General features: G+C 37.3%; 1 protein-coding gene across 1 annotated transcript in view; it reads left to right on the top strand.

The window, feature by feature from the left end:
- Oseg4 (intraflagellar transport protein Oseg4) overlaps positions 1–18753 on the top strand; it is a 182665-nt gene that overhangs the window by 11828 nt on the left and 152084 nt on the right. The window contains exon 2 of the mRNA XM_089088804.1: positions 7926–8034. Within this exon, the coding sequence (XP_088944930.1) occupies positions 7926–8034 (109 nt within the window). The remainder of the gene's footprint in view (positions 1–7925; positions 8035–18753) is intronic.

The following is an 18753-nucleotide window of genomic DNA, read 5'->3' as shown; positions in this document are numbered from 1 at the left end:
GGATCCAATAGTCCCCAGTCTGCGTGGATGCTTACACATGTGACATGGTAGCAAGATAAATCTAGGTACGACGAGATTTTTTGTTAACTCAAGTATAATTTTGCATATCGACCCTGCACTGCTTTTTCAACGTCTTTCGACTGCTGCCCATACATCTGAAAATAACATGGCAGAAACTCTACGTTACGAACTGCGCAGTTATCCGCCCGCTTTGTTTGAGAATTCTGGCATAATGCGTCAGCCAGACAAACATGCACTAGCGAAATCAATATGGAAAGAAGCGAAAACGGACTCGATTCACCACCTGCCAGTGTCAGATCGTGTCACTGTAGTTGACGAAGGTTGGCTGCTTCAGCAAGTACCTTGGAAGATAGGTGATACTTATGATTCAATCTGTGACAGCTATGTTAGTTTCGTTACTCGACGCTGTACCTCCCCTACTGTTGTCTTCGATGGATACAGCGCTGGTCCAACCACGAAAGATGCTACCCACAACCGACGGTGTAAGGGAAGCCAGCATCAAGTGATCGATTTCAGCTTAGGGATGTAGCTCCAGAAAAAGAAGGAAGAGTTTTTGAGCAACTCTCAGAACAAACAGCGAATTATAAGCTACATCGGGGAAAAACTCAGAGCCAAAGGATTTGAAGTCGTCCATGCGACGGACGATGCTGACTATCTCATCGTGAAGATTGCCGTAACGAAAGCAGAAAACTCTGAAACAATAGTTCTTGGCAACGACACTGACCTTCTGATTCTACTCTTGTATCACCTCCCGCCTAATGCAAAAACACTTTACTTCGAACCGTCAACGAACACAAAAGAAGCGATAACACGGTTCTGGTGCCTCAACGAAGTTCAAAAAAAAAATGGGTTAAGTATCCAGGCTACTTCTGGTAGGGCACGCACTCTTGGGATGTGACACGACCTCACGAGTTCTCGGACTTGGAAAGCAAGCTGTGCTACCTCTTTTGAAGAAGAGCGAAGTGTTCAGAAAAATATGCGAAGTGTTTCTGGATGAATCAGCGTCTAAAGATGAAATTGTGAAAGCGGGTGAATATCTTCTCCGCAGCTTGTATAAAGCACGACCAAACGAAGATCTCACTAAGCTGCGACATCGAATTTTCTTGGAAAAAGTTTCTTTGTCAAATACTACGGCGTTTGTTAAGCCTGAAAGGCTTCCGCCAACCGAAGCTGCAGCTTCATTCCAATCCCAGCGAGTGCGCCTCCAGGTATCCCGTTGGAAAGGGGAACCAGCTGACCTCGACCCGGCTGACTGGGGTTGGGTCCTCAGAGACCATAAACACTCACCTGTGATCACCAAATTGTTGCCCGCACCTCAAACTCTTTTGAGTGTCGTGAGATGCAACTGTAAGACATGCTGCGAGAACTCGCGATGCAGCTGCAAGAAAAATGGATTAGCGTGTACGTTCGTGTGCGGAGAATGTCAGGTTATCAACTGTTTGAACAGGGACAACGAGATTGTCGAAGACGAGGAGCTCGACTAGTGACATCAATGCTGTGTTTTTCAAGTCAACTCTACTGCCTTAAAAAGTGCAGATTTTACCTATAGTTACTGAAGTTCTTTTTTTAGTTTTTTATTCAACGATATTGCCTTCGAAAGTACCAATTTTACCTATAATATCTGAAGTTTTATACTGTGATCACTGCCAAGCGGTTGTTTTCTTTATGTTTAGTAATTCAATTGGTTGTAAGAAACGTTTGTGATTCAAGAAAGTAAAATTTTGATACTTAAGCGAGTTATTTTGTCCATAGGCCTACTTATTAGCCATTAGCAGCTGGCTCAGGAGTCAGGCTTCCCTTCCACTTTTCCGTTATTTCCTCCTGTTTTGTTCGGTTTTCATGGTTCTCGTTTTTTTTCTTTTATTTTAGGTGTCAGTGTCGTGATCAGCAGATAGAAAAACCTCAGAAAACACATTTCAAACTGATTTCTACCCCTGAATTCAATTGTTCCTTTTCTTCCCCTCTTTCCCCCTTTTCCCCTATTGTGGCGGGGCTCATGTTCTTTATTTACCCTGGAAATATACAGGGTAGGGGTAGAAAGCATGTGGAAATGTTTACAAATGTTAATACAGGAGATCTATAGAGGTTCGGCTACCCCATAGGTTCGGAAAAGGCAAAAAAAAAAACTCAAGAAAGAAATACGGAAAGATACAGAAATTACTTTATTACCTATTCCTCGCCGTTATCAACAAGCGCGTGGGTTCGTCAACATAATCCTGTTCTAATTCGACATTCAGTAAGAGAAGCAAGGTAGACTAGTCACCGCGGAGTTCCAGTGCCGACGACAAAACCTATCCTGACGGAATGACATCTAGCGGATCCAATAGTCCTCAGTCTGCGTGGATGCTTACACATGTGACATGGTAGCAGGATAAATCAAGGTACGACGAGATTTTTTGTTAACTCAAGTATAATTTTGCATATCGACCCTGCACTGCTTTTTCAACGTCTTTCGACTGCTGCCCATACATCTGAAAATAACATGGCAGAAACTCTACGTTACGAACTGCGCAGTTATCCGCCCGCTTTGTTTGAGAATTCTGGCATAATGCGTCAGCCAGACAAACCTGCACTAGCGAAAGCAATATGGAAAGAAGCGAAAACGGACTCGATTCACCACCTGCCAGTGTCAGATCGTGTCACTGTAGTTGACGGAGGTTGGCTGCTTCAGCAAGTACCTTGGAAGATAGGTGATACTTATGATTCAATCTGTGACAGCTATGTTAGTTTCGTTACTCGACGCTGTACCTCCCCTACTGTTGTCTTCGATGGATACAGCGCTGGTCCAACCACGAAAGATGCTACCCACAACCGACGGTGTAAGGGAAGCCAGCATCAAGTGATCGATTTCAGTTTAGGGATGTAGCTCCAGAAAAAGAAGGAAGAGTTTTTGAGCAACTCTCAGAACAAACAGCGAATTATAAGCTACATCGGGGAAAAACTCAGAGCCAAAGGATTGAAGTCGTCCATGCGAAGGACGATGCTGACTATCTCATAGTGAAGATTGCCGTAACGAAAGCAGAAAACTCTGAAACAATAGTTCTTGGCAACGACACTGACCTTCTGATTCTACTCTTGTATCACCTCCCGCCTAATGCAAAAACACGTTACTTCGAATCATCAACGAACACAAAAGAAGCGAAAACATGGCTCTGGCGCCTCAACAAAGTTCAAAAAAAAAAATGGGAGAAGTATCTAAGCTACTTCTGGTAGGGTACGCACTCTTGGGATGTGACACGACCTCACGAGTTTTCGAACTTGGAAAGCAAGCTGTGCTACCTCTTTTGAAGAAGAGCGAAGTGTTCAGAAAAATATGCGAAGTGTTTCTGGATGAATCATCGTCTAAAGATGAAATTGTGAAAGCGGGTGAATATCTTCTCCTCAGCTTGTATAAAGCACGACCAAACGAAGATCTCACTAAGCTGCGACATCGCATTTTCTTGGAAAAAGTTTCTTTGTCAAATACTACGGCGTTTGTTAAGCCTGAAAGGCTTCCGCCAACCGAAGCTGCAGCTTCATTCCAATCCCAGCGAGTGCGCCTCCAGGTATCCCGTTGGAAAGGGGAACCAGCTGACCTCAACCCGGCTGACTGGGGTTGGGTCCTCAGAGACCATAAATACTCACCTGTGATGACCGATTTGTTGCCCGCACCTCAAACTCTTTTGAGTGTCGTGAGATGCAACTGTAAGACAGGCTGCGAGAACTCGCGATGCAGCTGCAAGAAAAATGGATTAGCGTGTACGTTCGCGTGCGGAGAATGTCAGGTTATCAACTGTTTGAACAGGGACAACGAGATTGTCGAAGACGAGGAGCTCGACTAGTGACATCAATGCTGTGTTTTTCAAGTCAACTCTACTGCCTTAAAAAGTGCAGATTTTACCTATAGTTACTGAAGTTCTTTTTTTAGTTTTTTATTCAACGATATTGCCTTCGAAAGTACAAATTTTACCTATAATAGCTGAAGTTTTATACTGTGATCACTGCCAAGCGGTTGTTTTATTTATGTTTAGTAATTCAAATGGTTGTAAGAAATGTCTGTGATTCAAGAAAGTAAAAGTTTGATACTTAAGCGAGTTATTTTGTCCATAGGCCTACTTATTAGCCATTAGCAGCTGGCTCAGGAGTCAAGCTTCCCTTCCCCTTTTCCGTTATTTCCTCCTGTTTTGTTCGTTTTTCATGGTTCTCGTTTTTTTTCTTTTATTTTAGGTGTCAGTGTCGTGATCAGAAGATATAAAAACCCCAGAAAACACACTTCAAACTGATTTCTACCCCTGAATTCAATTATCACATTTCTTTCCCTATCTCCCCCTTTTCCCCCATTGTAGTGGGGCTCATGTTCCGTATTTCAGTTTAGATGTCAGTTTCGGTATCAGCAGATAGAAAGACCCCACAAAACATATTTCAAAGTGCTTTCTACCAATACCCTGTATTTTAAAAATTTTTCCCCTCTTCCCCCTGTTCCCCCCGTTTTCCGTAGTACTTTTATTCTATACTGAATTTTAGATGTCAGTTTTGTGATCAGCGTATGGGAAAGCCCCAGAAAACTCACTTTGAACTATTTTCTGGGCATGTTCGGCATTTTTCCCAATTTCCCCCGCATTTCCCCCTTTTCCCCTGTTTTTTGGGTACTCGCCCCACTCGGATTTATGGGGACTTTTAGTATGTTGTACAGAATTTTTTTCTAATTATTTTGGTACCATTTTCGTTTATATTGCAATTTTGTCCGGGTCAAACCCTAAAAGTCCTGAACTAACAGTTCGTGGTAACGAACTGTTAGTAATGAGCGACCCGGCTCAATTGTAACCAAAACTCTATAAAACGGAATCCTGATACCAGTAGATACATCAAAAGAATTGGATTTTTATGCTAATTTCAAATATTTAAGTTTCATCAAGTTTAATCTTACCCATCAAAAGTTAAAAGCCTGAAAAAATTTGCCTGATTTTCGAAAAAAGAGGAAAACTCCCCCTATAAATTATTCAATCTTAATGAAAATCATACCATAATAATCAGCGCAACAGAGAAATATACTGTAGAGGTTTCAAGCTCCTATCTGCAAAAATGTGCAATTTTGCATTTTTCAATGCTGATTTCAAATATATAAGTTTCATCAAATTTAGTCTAACCCATCAAAAGTTACGAGCCTGAGCAAAATTGCCTTATTTTCGAAATAAGGGGGAAACTCCCCATAAAAGTGATAGGATCTAAAATAAAAATCAAACCATCAGATTCAGCGTAACAGAAAACCCGTGGGAGGATCTGTCTCTGGAGGATATTGTCATGGAAGAAGGGACATATATACGGGGGGGGGGGTCGGATCTCCCAGCATTATTTAAAAAACGATCAGAAATTAAACAAAAACAAGTTTTATCAACTGAAATTAAGGAGCAACATTAAAACTTAAAACGAACAGAAATTATTACGCATATGAGGGGTTCTCCCCCTAGTCAATACCTCGTTCTTTACGCTAAAGTTTGTTTAGTGCTTTCAAAAAAGCTGTCTATTCTAATCAAATGGCCTTATTGATTTAGGGGTCATTCTTAAAGAATTCGAAAAAATTCCATACTTAAGCATAAAGAGCAAGGTATTGACTAGGGGGAGAACCTCTAATTTACGTAATAAAAATATACGAATATAGAAGTTCGTTATATGTAAGTTATTTCGTAAGTTATGTCAGATCAAAATATCAGGAAAGCTATTTAGCCAAAAAAAGTGAAATCAATATGCAAATTTCATTTTAATTATTCATGTACGGTGAGCCAAAATCAAAGCTGCATTAATTCAAAAACATTCAGAAATTAAATAAAATAAACAAGTCTTTTTTAACTGAAAGTAAGGAGTGACAATAAAACTTAAAACGAACAGAAATTATTCTGTGTATGAAAGGGGCTGTCCCCTCCTCAACGCCTTGCTCTTTACGCTAAAGTTCTTTTTATTGTTTTAAAAAATAGAGTTGTGAGAAAGAGTCAGACTTTAGCATAAAGAACAAGGCGTTAAGGAGAGGACAGCTCCTTTCATATATGGAACAATTACTGTTGTTTTTAAGTTTTAATGTCACTCCTTACTTTCCGTTAAAAAAAACTTGTTTTTTATTTAATCAAACAGTTCGTGATAACGAACTGTAAGTAAGGAACGACCCGACTCAATAGTAACCGAAACTCTAGAAAACGAAAGTTTGATACCAATAGCTACATCAAAAGAATCAGTTTTTTATGCTGATTTCAAATATATAAGTTTCATCAAGTTTAGTCTTACGCACCAAAAGTTAAGCGCCTGAGAAAATTTGGCGGATTTTAGAAAAAAGGGGGAAAGACCCCCTAAAAGTTATAGAACCTTAATGAAAATCACACCATCATATTCAGCGTATCAGGGAACCCTACTGTAGAGGTTTCAAGCACCTATCTGCAAAAATGTGGAATTTTGCATTTTTTGCCAGAAGAAAGATCACGGATGCGTGTTTATTTGTTTTTTTTTGTTTTGTTTTTTTTTCCAGGGGTGATCGTATTGACCCAATGGTCCTAGAATATTGTGAGAGGGCTCATTGGAACGGAGATTAAAAGTTCTAGTGCCCTTTTTAAGTGGCCCAAAAAAATGGAGGGCAACTAGGCCCCCTCCCACGCTCATTATTTTCCCAAAGTGAGATAGTCATTTTGTTCAGCATGGTCGAAAATATGATAACAATGTCTTTTAGGATGACTGAATCCCCCGAAGTCCCCGGGGGGAGGGCTGAAAGTTATGAACTTTACCCAATTGGGAAGTATACAGACGTTTTCAGGGGGGATTTTTTCTGGTAGGTGGGGGGTGGGTCGGGGGTTATATGGGTGGATCTTTTAATGAAGGAAGTTTTCATGGGGGAAGGGACATTTCTATGAAGGGGGCGCCGGATTTCCCAGCATTATTAAAGAAAAAGATCAGAAATTAAGTAAAAAAAAAAAAGTTTTTCAACTGATTTCAACTGATCCACTGATTGTGATTAAGGGGTCATTTTTAAAGAATTTGAAAAAAATTCGAACTTTAGCTTAAACAGCAAGGTATTGACTAGGGGGCGAATTCCTAATATACGTATTAAAAATCTATGAATGTAGAAGTTCGTTACGTAAGTCAATTCGTAAGTTACGTATATTTATTACTAATAAAAACGTTCGTAAATAAGACTAAACAAGTTTTGAGAAAGCCATTTAACCAAATAAAAGTAAAATTAATATGCAAATTTTGTTTTAATTATTCATGTACGGTGAGCCAAAATCAAAACCTGCATAAATTCAAAAACGTTCAAAAATTAAATAAAAAAAAAATTTTTTTTTTAACTGAGAGTAAAAACAGACGGTAAAAATCAACACTAACATAAATTTATCTGTTTTTGTTGGGGGCTGTCCCCTCGCCAACGCGTTGCTATTTATGCTAAGTTTAACTTTATAAAAAATTTAGCGTAAAGAGCGAGGCGTTGAGGAGGGGACAGCCCCCTTCATAAACGCAATAATTTCTGTTCGTTTTAAGTTTTAACGTCGTTCCTTACTTTCAGTTAAAAATTTTTTTTTTTTTAAATTAAAGAAAGAATCAATGCAAACAATCATACAATAGATACTAATGTAAATGAATAAATAAATCTTAAAACGTGTGAAACTTAAATGGAATATGCAAATCAAGCTTGAAACGAACAATAATCACTACAAACAAGAGTTTGGGTATCGCCTCCTTCTCTCACTGTAAAAGTCTAAAACCTAGTGCCTCATATCATAATTTTGGCTCAATGAATGGATAGATCGGAAAGGGCGATGGTAATTTGGTGCAAGTTACAGTTGAGATCTTGTCGCAAAGTTGCATGTTTCACTCAGGTGTATTATAATCACTCAGCACATATTTATCACAATTTTCTTGTAAATTAATTTGCTCCTTTTTTGAAGATTGCAATACCATCTACCAGTCAACTGCTGTGTGTAAGCTGGGACAAGGAAAATGGATTCATCGGATGTAGTGGTGAAAATGGCCTTCTAAAGGTATTTCGTCTCGAAGGTTCGTTTGTTCTTAATGAACCTTTCTACTGGTTAAATCTGTGGCGCAATACTAAATGGGTGTAAGACTGTAAGTCCACTTGTGCAGATTTTCTCTACTGTGGAACAGCCAATAAATTGTCTCCAGAAACCCGTGTTGCATTATATGTAGCATTTGATTTTCCCTGACTTTAAAACAAAACCCAATAAACCATCAACTAATAATCTGTGATTCTGAAAAATGAACTTATACCCTTTTAGTATAACAAATAGGAAAAGAAAGATCACTGTTCTATACTTTCTTGTCAAAAGGTGTGCTTTGATTCAATTGGCTAATTTTTGTGACGTATTTTTTGAAGTCAAATATATTAGTTTTTAGTATCAATTAACGAGTAACTCGGCTCAATAGTAACGGAAACTATAAAATGGAATTTTGGTAAAAATTAACACACAGAAAAATGGCTTTTTATGCTGATTTCGAATATATAAAATTCATTGGTACTCCTACGTTAAACGTACTCTTTTATATAATGCTAGTTTGGTTAATGCTAATGAAATAAAATAAAATAGGATGAATATATAATAGTTTAGAAATAAATTTGGGCTATATATTTGCACATTAGGGGGAGGGGCAAAGCATGCCATATATTAAATTCCTAGTTCTTCTTCACAAATGGCAATGAACGACCATCCTTTGGTCCAGAAATACATGAAACGAACTGCAGTAAAAATGGTATTCTACTATTAGCAAACCACGTATTGACACGCAAACCGACTTTTATCTTACATTGCAATTTACAACACCTCCAACATGGATTAACAATTTAATATTCTTCTCATACAAGTATAAAGTCATGGTGTGTCCATTTTCGCACTCTATTGTCTTGGGCAATAACCCCTTATCCTGCAAAAATTCAACTGCCTCTGTTTCTGTCTTTGGCAAATCCCAAATTGTAATTTTAACATTCATTTTGGATCACCCGTTTCACTCAATTCCAGTCTAACAACTGAGGGTTGCCACCAGACCAAAAAATTTCGTAACGTCCAACTCTTAAAAACGTAACTTTTTCGTAACTTTTGACAGGAAAGTCTCTTTTCAAGGCAGGGTTCCTTAATTTCGCTATCAAGAGCGGTACTTAAATGGGGGATGGGACATTCGTTGCCTGTATAATTTGAAAAATATACTTTTACGTAATCTCATTAAAAATCTTCCCTCTAACTTTTAAAAGATGCTTAAAAAATATAAAATAATAACAACTCATGCTTCTTTACCTTCAGGAAATTTCTATCTATTCAACTGCAAGTGCTGCTTCCAGTTTACCTGCAAAACAGAAAGACCCCCCCCCCCCGATTGCCCCGATGCGTGTATAAAAAGCCAGACTACTATATTGCTTATCTTGTTGTTGTTGTTTTTAATTTCCATTTTTGGTGTTTTAAACAAAATTTGATAAGTAATACGTACAAAATAAAAGGCAAATAAATAAACACAGGACACTTTAGAGTTTTGAAGAAAAGAAGAAAACCAACTAGTTTTTTTTTAATTGTTGAATTTCAATAAAAACGATCTTAATAAATCCAGCTTCTTAAAAAGACCAAAAAATAATTTTAATCGCTCCCTTCCCGTCTAATATTTTAAATTGGCTCGGTCTCAGTCTCACCTCCTCTAGCTTCAAATTATTTGAAAAAAACTACGTTTTCTAAAGAGTTAAAGAGGCTGAGTTACAAGGTCGAACCTTAAAACGTACAGGGATTAGGAGGCACAGTTGGGGGCTGCCGCCCCCAAACCCCCGCTTTCGCAGCCTTTAAATAAAAAAAAAAATTTAAACTGAAAGTAAGGAGCGACATTAAATCTTAAAACGAACAGAAATTATTCCGTATATGAAAGAGGCTGTGCCCTCCTCAACGCCTCGCTCTTTACGCTAAAGTTTGACTTTCTCACAACTCTTTTTTTAAACAATAAAAACTTTAGCGTAAAGAGCGAGGCGTTGAGGAGGGCACAGCCTCTTTCATATACGGAATAATTTCTGTTCGTTTTAAGATTTAATGTCGCTCCTTACTTTCAGTTTAATTTTTTTTTATTTAAAGGCTGCGAAAGCGGGGTTTGGGGGGCGACAGCCCCCCAACTGTGCCTCCAAATCCCTGTACGTTTTAAGGTTCGACCTTGTAACTCAGCCTCTTTAACTCTTTAGAAAACGTAGTTTTTTTCAAATAATTTTTGCACGTTTTTGTACAATTTATTACTTATTATTGCTTGACTAACTGTTAGCTGATCGTGTCAGGAGTTGAAGTTGGGGGCTGCCGCCCCCCAAACCCCCCGCTCTTGAATATTCTTGTGTTAAGGCTTTTAATTCCTGAATTCTCAAATCACGTCGTACAGGGTGCCTCCTAATCCCTGTACGTTTTAAGCTTCGAACTTGTGACTCAGCCTCTTTAACAGCCCCCCAACTGTGCCTCCTAATCCCTGTACGTTTTAAGGGTTGACCTTGTAACTCAGCCTCTTTAACTCTTTAGAAAACGTAGTTTTTTTCAAATAATACACATAAACAGGTTAGACATGCTTTGTTATGAAAATTGACGCGCAGATATTTTCATAACAAAGCATGTCTAACCTGTTTATCTGTATTATTTGAAAAAAACTAAGGTTTTTCGTAAATGTAAATTCGGGGGATAATTTTTTCGGTCTGAAAATATCAAAAGGCCCTAACAGGTCGAATTCTGCTTCGAATGAGTCCTCATTCAACCGGATCCGTTGCCGACTGTGGCCTGTAGGCGTGGCTAAGAAAAAAAAAGAAATGAATTTTAAGTGGCTATATTTGGTTTTTTGAAAACAGGGAAGGAGTGATCGGATTGAGCTGAAATTCTGAGGATAAGTTCCCGGGCCCTAGGAAAGCTTAACCTCTAAATTTCAGCCCAATCGGACAACGTTAAAGGGGGCTGTGGTGGGAGGGTCAAACTTCCGGCCCAGTTTACCCCATGAAGATAAAGTCGGAGGAGGATGAAATTTTGCAAGTTTCTTAGTTTGAGCTTGGGCTACAAAATGCGATTACCGCCGTCTCTCTGCGACCTCTAGGACCTGAAATCGCTTAACATTGTGGTGGGTCGCCTCTTTATAGAGGCACAAGTGTGCCTCCTTGATGTGCATCGTTCCAATATGAAGATTTAAGCAATTCCGAGTGACAGAGTTTTTGTTTGGTTTTTATTATGTCGAACAAAAAATATTTCAATCGTTGTCTCCAGTTCTTATACGACACAACAGATATTTTTCATAATATACATTTTTTCGTATTTAATTTGCATCATAACTGTGCTCACAACCAAAAGACAGTAAGAAATAAAAGAAGAATTCACACAATTCAACCCCATAAATGTTACCCTAAAGCTGTTTGGATGGGTCTCATAAGTCCAAGTACATAAAAAGAATTTTTAGGGGAGTAGATCAAACAATAAAAAAAAATTAAACTCATTTTCAAAATGAACTAAAAGTAGAGAATTATTTTTTTTCTCAAGAATATTTGAATATAAGCGAACATGAGGGGCACAAAAAGCATTGGGTTTTACATAACAACACCAAATTTATCTAGGTTTAAAATGCATAAACGGAAAAAGTCGATGAGTTGAGGAAAACAAATAAAAAAGATCAAATTATGTAAAAACGAATCGATTTTTTGCCCCGAATTTTCACTTATATCTAATATTTTCAAATTTTCCAATTTAAAAAAAAAATATAATGTCTCATTCAAGATTACAACCTAAGCTAACACAGCCTCGGGATGTGCTCTTTCCGTTGTGCTATACTGATAAAAGTGGGAAGTAACTGAATATTCGGAAGTGGTTGTAAATTAGTTCCCAAATTAAAAAAAAATTGTGTGACAAAGAAATAAAAGGAAGATGGAACAAAAAGAACAATGAGTTAATAAAAATGAACTGGAAAAGATTCAATTAAAAAATTAAAGGGGATAATAAAAAACCTATAATTTAATAAAGAAATGCCGATAAATTTACGTTTTCAGGGGGGTTGGGGCCCCAGTCCAGCCTGCGTGGTCCCTATGAATCTTTTTTGTCAGTAAATTGTAAGCCTACCCTATACAGATACAAGACTGTTATCTTCTTTATAAAAATGGGAAAACGTCTAGTAGTCGTTTTATGAATCCAAATATTTAGGGATTTTCTTCTCCGGAAAAAAATAGGTTAAAAAAACAAGTAGTATCACTAAATTATTTATTTTATACTATTTCCAAATATCATGGTCTCTTTTCCAAATATACACATATCCACTTGATTGTCTAGAACATAAACCATGGAATATATTAAAAAAATTAGTCAATAGATTCGTTATTCTACAATATAAGAGAACACGAAAGAATGTAACGAGCAAAAATGTCCTCCCTAGGTTTGAAACAACGATTAAATGTATTTATACAGTTATATATGGGACCGCAGTTGGGGAGGGGGGTATAATTTCAAAAAAGTGACCATAATATTTGGAAAAAGTTTAGCGTAAAATCAAAAATTCCGGCTCAAATAACCCACCTCAATGCTTAGATATAACCCAAAAATGGCTCATTTTTACAGTTTCATATATTTTGTCAATACCAGCTGTTCATAATCCCATATAAAAAGAGCAACTTTTGTAAATAATTATTTGAAAAAACTACGTTTTCTAAAGAGTTAAAGAGGCTGAGTCACAAGCTTGAACCTTAAAACGTAAAGGGATTAGGAGGTGCAGTTGGGGGGCTGCCGCCCCCCAAACCTCCGCTTCCGTATATGAAAGGGGCTGTGCCCTCCTCAACGCCTCGCTCTTTACGCTAAAGTTTTTATTGTAAAAAAAAAAGAGTTGTGAGAAAGTCAAACTTTAGCGTAAAGAGCGAGGCGTTGAGGAGGACACAGCCCCTTTCATATACGGAAGCGGGGATTTGGGGGGCGGCAGCCCCCCCACAGCACCTCCTATTACCAGTACGTTTTAAGGTTCGAACTTGTGACTCAGCCTCTTTAACTTTTTAGAAAACGTAGTTTTTTTCAAATAATTTCTGCACGTTTTTTTAGTTTATTAATTATTATTGCTTGACTAACTTTTCGCTTATCTTTTCAGGAGTTAAAGATGGGGGGCCGCCGCCACCCAAACCCCCAATTTTTGAAAATTCTTTTTTTAAGGCTTTTAATTAATGAATACTCAAATCAAATGCACAGTAAGATTTTCTTTTTCAACTTTTTTTCGAGCATGCGGGTATACGGCATGTTATCAAAGCAGTGGAGACTTAACTGTAGGCTGAAGGCCGACTGTGATATTCTTCTGGAGACGCCTGTTGAGCCGAAGGATTTAATAGATTGGATTTTAAAAAGAAACTGAGTTTCTTTTTTAAACTTTAAATTCAGTATATAAAAAATTTTCTCTGACAGGGAATCGAACCCGGATCTTCCGCCTAGCAGTCAGGAACAGCGACCATTGTACCACAGAGACACTTGTTATATTATTTTAGTCTCTTGTATCTATTTTTGACACAAGCAAATCCCCACAAAACTTGATATTTGGTTTTTGGAAAATAGGGAAGGAAGGACCGGATTGAGCTGAAATTTTGAGGATAAGCTCCCATGCCCCAGGAAAGCCTATCCTCCTAATTTCAGCCCGATCGGACAACATTAAAGGGGGGCTGTGGCGGGAAAAATTAACATGGGCTCTTAGGAGAAAACGAGGTTTTTCGTAAATGTAAATTCGGGGGATAATTTTTTTGGTCTGAAAATATCAAAAGGCCCTAATAGGTCAAATTCAGCTTCGAATGAGTCCTCATTCACCCGGATTCGTTGCCAACTGTGGCCTGTAGGCGTGGCTGAAAAAAAAGAAGAGAAATGAACTTTAAGTGGCTATATTTGTTTTTTGGAAAACAGAGAAGGAGTGATCGAATTGAGCTGAAATTTTGAGGATAAGCTCCCAGGCCCCAGGAAAGCCTATCCTCTAAATTTCAGCCCTATCGGACAACGTTAAAGGGGGGCTGTGGTGGGAGGGTCGAAACTTCCGGCCCACTTTTACCCATGAAGATAAAGTCGGAGGGGGGTGAAATTTTGCACGTTTCTCAGTTGGAGCTTGGGCTACAAAATGCGATTACCGCTGTCTCTATGTGACCGCTAGGACCGGAAATCGCTTAACATTGTGGTGGGTCGCCTCTTTAAAGAGGCACAAGTGTGCCTCCTTGATATTTGGTTTTTGGAAAACAGGGAAGGAGTGATCGGATTGCGCTGAAATTTTGAGGATAAGCTCCCAGACCCCAGGAAAGCTTATCCTCTAAATTTCAGCCCGATCAAACAACGTTAAAGGAGGGCTGTGGTGGGAAAAATTAACATGGGCTCTTATAGGAAAACGAGGTTTTTCGTAAATGTGAATTCGGGGGATAATTTTTTCGGTCTGAAAATATCAAAAGGCCCTGCTGGGTCGAATTCCGGTTCGAATGAGTCCTCATTCATCCGAATCCGTTGCCAACTGTGGCCTGTAGGTGTGGCTGATAAAAAAAAGAGAAATGAACTTTAAGTGGCTATATTTGTTTTTTGGAAAACAGGGAAGTAGTGATCGGATTGAGCTGAAATTTCGAGGATAAGCTTCCGGGCCCTAGGAAAGCTTAACCTCAAAATTTCAGCCCAATCGGACAACGTTAAAGGGGGGCTGTGGTCAGAAGGTCGAAACTTCCGGCCCACTTTTACCCATGAAGATAAAGTTGGAGGGGGTGAAATTTTTCACGTTTCTTATTTGGAGCTTGGGCTACAAAATGCGATCACCGCTGTCTCTCTGCGACCGCTACTACCGGAAATCGCTTAACATTGTGGTGGGTCGCCTCTTTAAAGAGGCAGAAGTGTGCCTCCTTGACCTGATATTATGTCAAACCAATCGGAAGGGGGGGGGGGGTGAGGTTGTTACGGAAAGAATAATACATATAACATCGGTACTAGTCAATTAGCTGATACACACGCAAGATAGACGCTAAAGGAAATTAGTCAAACGGGTATCAGTCAATAGAGAATTGGATCGCAAAGCGTTGTTTGTCATTGCGTTTACAATATTTAAACTATTGTTTTTTGGGGTTTAGGGGGGGGGGTACCTAGATTAGATCACGTATCTATTATATACTATGCTTTACCCCTCCCCCGCCCCCGTAATGTGCAAATATATAGCCCAAATTTGGGTCTAAATTTTTATATTTTCATCATATTTTCTTTTATTTCATTAGCATTAACTGATGAAACTAGCTCCTTCTCCAAATAATTTTAGTATGACTGTTGACGGAACAAGATTCAAAGTCAACTGATGAAATTGTAAGTTGGTGAGGTGACTAACTGACTATTGTCACTTGTCACTAAACAAATGATAATCGTATGCTCGTGAGAGAGAGTGTTATCTTAACTTACTATGCGAGTAAGCGAGGTGGGTATTTTCTCTTCCTAATAACTGAGTGACTGTTTGATAAGATTAAATGACCGCGATGTCAAAAAACGTCGATACTCATTTCAGTGTAATTAAAATGGGAACAGCGGAGTTTTTCACGGGGGAAAAAATTGATTACTCAGAAAATGTGAAACTGCCTCATTATTCAAAAGCGTAATATAATTGTAACATAAAAGTAGAGATGCCTCAGGAAGTCGTGACGGGGCACCAAATATGGGCATAGAGTCATTAGGGAGAATGATTGCGTAATCGGTCAATGACCTCTTTCTCCAAGGGTGTTGTTGTTTTTGGCCAAGTGCCCGATAGGGGCGAATGTTATGTCCTGGAATTGTTTCCGGGGAAGTTAATTAATGTCTGACAGATGACGTCAAGTTAATTAATGTCTTCGATGTATTTTCAAAGAGAATTGTTTCCGGGTGAATGTTTATTAATACCTGACAGATGATGTCATGATTGATTGATTTGTCGCGAAAGGGGAATTAATTGTTGTTTCTAAGGAGAATTATTGATTCAAAAAAGGGGAATTAATTTGTTGTTTCCAAAGAAAATTGTTTCCGAGCGAATATTCTATAATAATGTCTTTAGAGTTCTACCAAGAGAATTGTTTCCGAGCGGATGTTTTGATCTTAGCGATGAATAGATTAACACGGGAATCAGGTTTCTTAGTAATTTCAAATGTGACAGCGCAGAGATGCCAAAACAAAAGGAATACGCTGAAGCGTCGATTAGGGGTTATTTGGGCGAAACCGTTTTAGACATTTTAGGGAATTATTTCGGCGAAACAGATAGAGACATTTTAAAAGATGATTTTAAAAGATGTTTTAGAAGAGGTTCTGAGTGTGGTCGCTATACTACACAAGTTCTATTTAAAGAGTGTTGTGAGGTCATCTACCCAAACCCCCAAGAGCCCCGCTCCCTATACACCGACCCAAAGGGCTCCTATACTCCTACCCCCACCCCGAAGGAAGCCCCCGGCCCTCAAAGGTCCCCCGGTTTCCTAGTAATTTCAAATGTGAGGTTAGGTTAGGTTATGTTATGTTATGTTAGGTTATGTTATGTTATGCTATGTTATGCTATGTTATGTTATGTTATGTTATGCTATGTTATGTTATGTTATATTATGTTATGTTATGTTATGTTCTTTTCAAAGGGCATTTCAGAGCAAGTTCCTTTCATAGTGACCGTCATAAACCCATTTTACAAATTGAAGTACCCATCCTTTTAGCTTTGAGTTTTAGTTTGGTTTAGTTTTAGTTAAAAGTTTAGTGTTTTTAGCTTAGAGTCTTAGCTTAGAGTTTTTGTTAGAGTTCTAGTTTAATTTAGTTTTAGTTAAGAGTTTAGAGTTTTTAGCTTAGAGTCTTAGCTTAGAGTTTTATTTAGAGTTCTAGTTTAGTTTATTTTAGTTACAGTTAAGAATTTAGAGTTTTAGCTTAGAGTCTTAGCTTAGAATTTTACTTAAAGTTATAGTTTGGTTAAGTTTTAGTTAAGAGTTTCGAGTTTTAGCTTAGAGTCTTAGCTTAGAGTTTTTGTTAGAGTTCTAGTTTAGTTTATCTTTATTAGTTAGTTTTAGTTAGTTTTTATTGGTAAAAACAATATTGTTGGTTGAATTGGTTAATATTTAATGACATATCCCAAACAACACCACTTTTCCTTCTGTCCAATGTTGTACACTGACCATTCTAAAAAAGTGTTTGAGGGCTTTCCTGCAAACAAACAAGGTAGCCCTTGCAAACAAACAAGAGTTTAGAGTTTTACCTTAGAGTCTTAGCTTAGAGTTTTAGTTAGAGTTGAAGTTTAGTTTAGTTACAGTTAAGAGTTTGGTGTTTTACCTTAGAGACTTAGCTTAGAGTTTTAGTTTAGTTTAGTTTTAGTTAAGAGTTTAGAGCTTTAGCTTAGAGTCTTATCTTAGAGTCCTTGTTAGAGTTCTAGTTTAGTCTAAGTTAAGATTTTAGAGTTTTTAGATTAGAGTCTTAGTTTATAGTTTTTTTTTTAAGTTCTGGTTTAGCTTAGAGTTTTAGATTATACTTATAGTTTTAATTAGAGTTCTAGTTTAGTTTAGTTTTAGTTAAGAGTAGAGTTTTAGCTTAGAGTCTTAGCTTAGAGTTTTTGTTAGAGTTCTGGTTTAGTTTAGTTTTAGTTAAGAGTTTAGAGCTTTAGCTTAGAGTCTTATCTTAGAGTCCTTGTTAGAGTTCTAGTTTAGTTTTAGTTAAGAGTTTAGAGTTTTTAGATTAGAGTCTTAGTTTGGAGTTTTTTTTTGAAGTTCTAGTTTAGCTTATAGTTTTAGCTTAGACTTAGAGTTTTAATTAGAGTTCTAGTTTAGTTTAGTTTTAGTTAAGAGTAGAGTTTTAGCTTAGAGTCTTAGCTTAGAGTTTTTGTTAGAGTTCTAGTTTAGTTTAGTTTTAGTTAAGAGTTTTAGCTTAGAGTCTTAGCTTAGAGTTTTTGTTAGAGTTCTAGTTTAGTTTAGTTATAGTTAAGAGTTTAGAGTTTTACCTTAGAGACTTACCTTAGAGTTTTAGTTTAGTTTAGTTTTAGTTAAGAGTTTAGAGTTTTAGCTTAGAGTCTCAGCTTAGAGTTTTTGTTAGAGTTTTAGTTTAGTTTAAGTTAAGAGTTTAGTGTTTTTAGCTTAGAGTCTTAGTTTGGATTTTTTCTTAAATTTCTAGTTTAGTTTATTTTCAGTTTATATTCTAGAGTTTTTTTTAGCTTATATTCTCAGATTATAGTTTTTGTTATAGTTTTATTTTAGTTTAGTAATAGTTAAGAGTTTAGAGTTTTATACTTAGAGTTTTTGTTAGAGTTCTAGTTTAGTTTAATTTTAGTTAAGAGTTTAGAGTTTTTTTAGCTTAGAGTATAAGCTTAGAGTTCTAGTTAGAGTTCTAGTTTAGTTTAGTTTTATTTAAGAGTTTAGAGTTTTAGCTTAGATTCTTAGATTATAGTTTTTGTTAGAGTTCTAGTTTAGTTTAGTTTTAGTTAATAGTTTAGAGTTTTTAGCTTAGATTCTTAGCTTAGAGTTTTATTTAGAGTTCTAGTTTAGTTTTAGTTAAGAGTTTAGAGTTTTACCATAGAGTCTTAGCTTAGAGTTCTAGGTAGAGTTGAAGTTTAGTTTAGTTACAGTTAAGAGTCTAGAGTTTTTAGCTTAGAGTCTTAGCTTAGATTTGTATTTTAGTTTACTTCTAGTTAAGAGTTTCGAGTTTTAGCTTAGAGTCTTAGCTTATAGTTTGTGTTAGATTTCTAGTTTAGTTTAGTAATAGTTGAGAGTTTAGAGTTTTTAGCTTAGAGTCTTAGTTTAGAGTTTTTTTGTTGAAGTTCTAGTTT

The sequence above is a fragment of the Artemia sp. Qi Xiang Cuo genome, chromosome 5, assembly GCF_049724085.1.
Source record: "Artemia sp. Qi Xiang Cuo chromosome 5, ASM4972408v1, whole genome shotgun sequence".
NCBI classification, from domain to species: domain Eukaryota; kingdom Metazoa; phylum Arthropoda; class Branchiopoda; order Anostraca; family Artemiidae; genus Artemia; species Artemia sp. Qi Xiang Cuo.
This window is presented reverse-complemented; position numbering and strand designations above follow the sequence as displayed.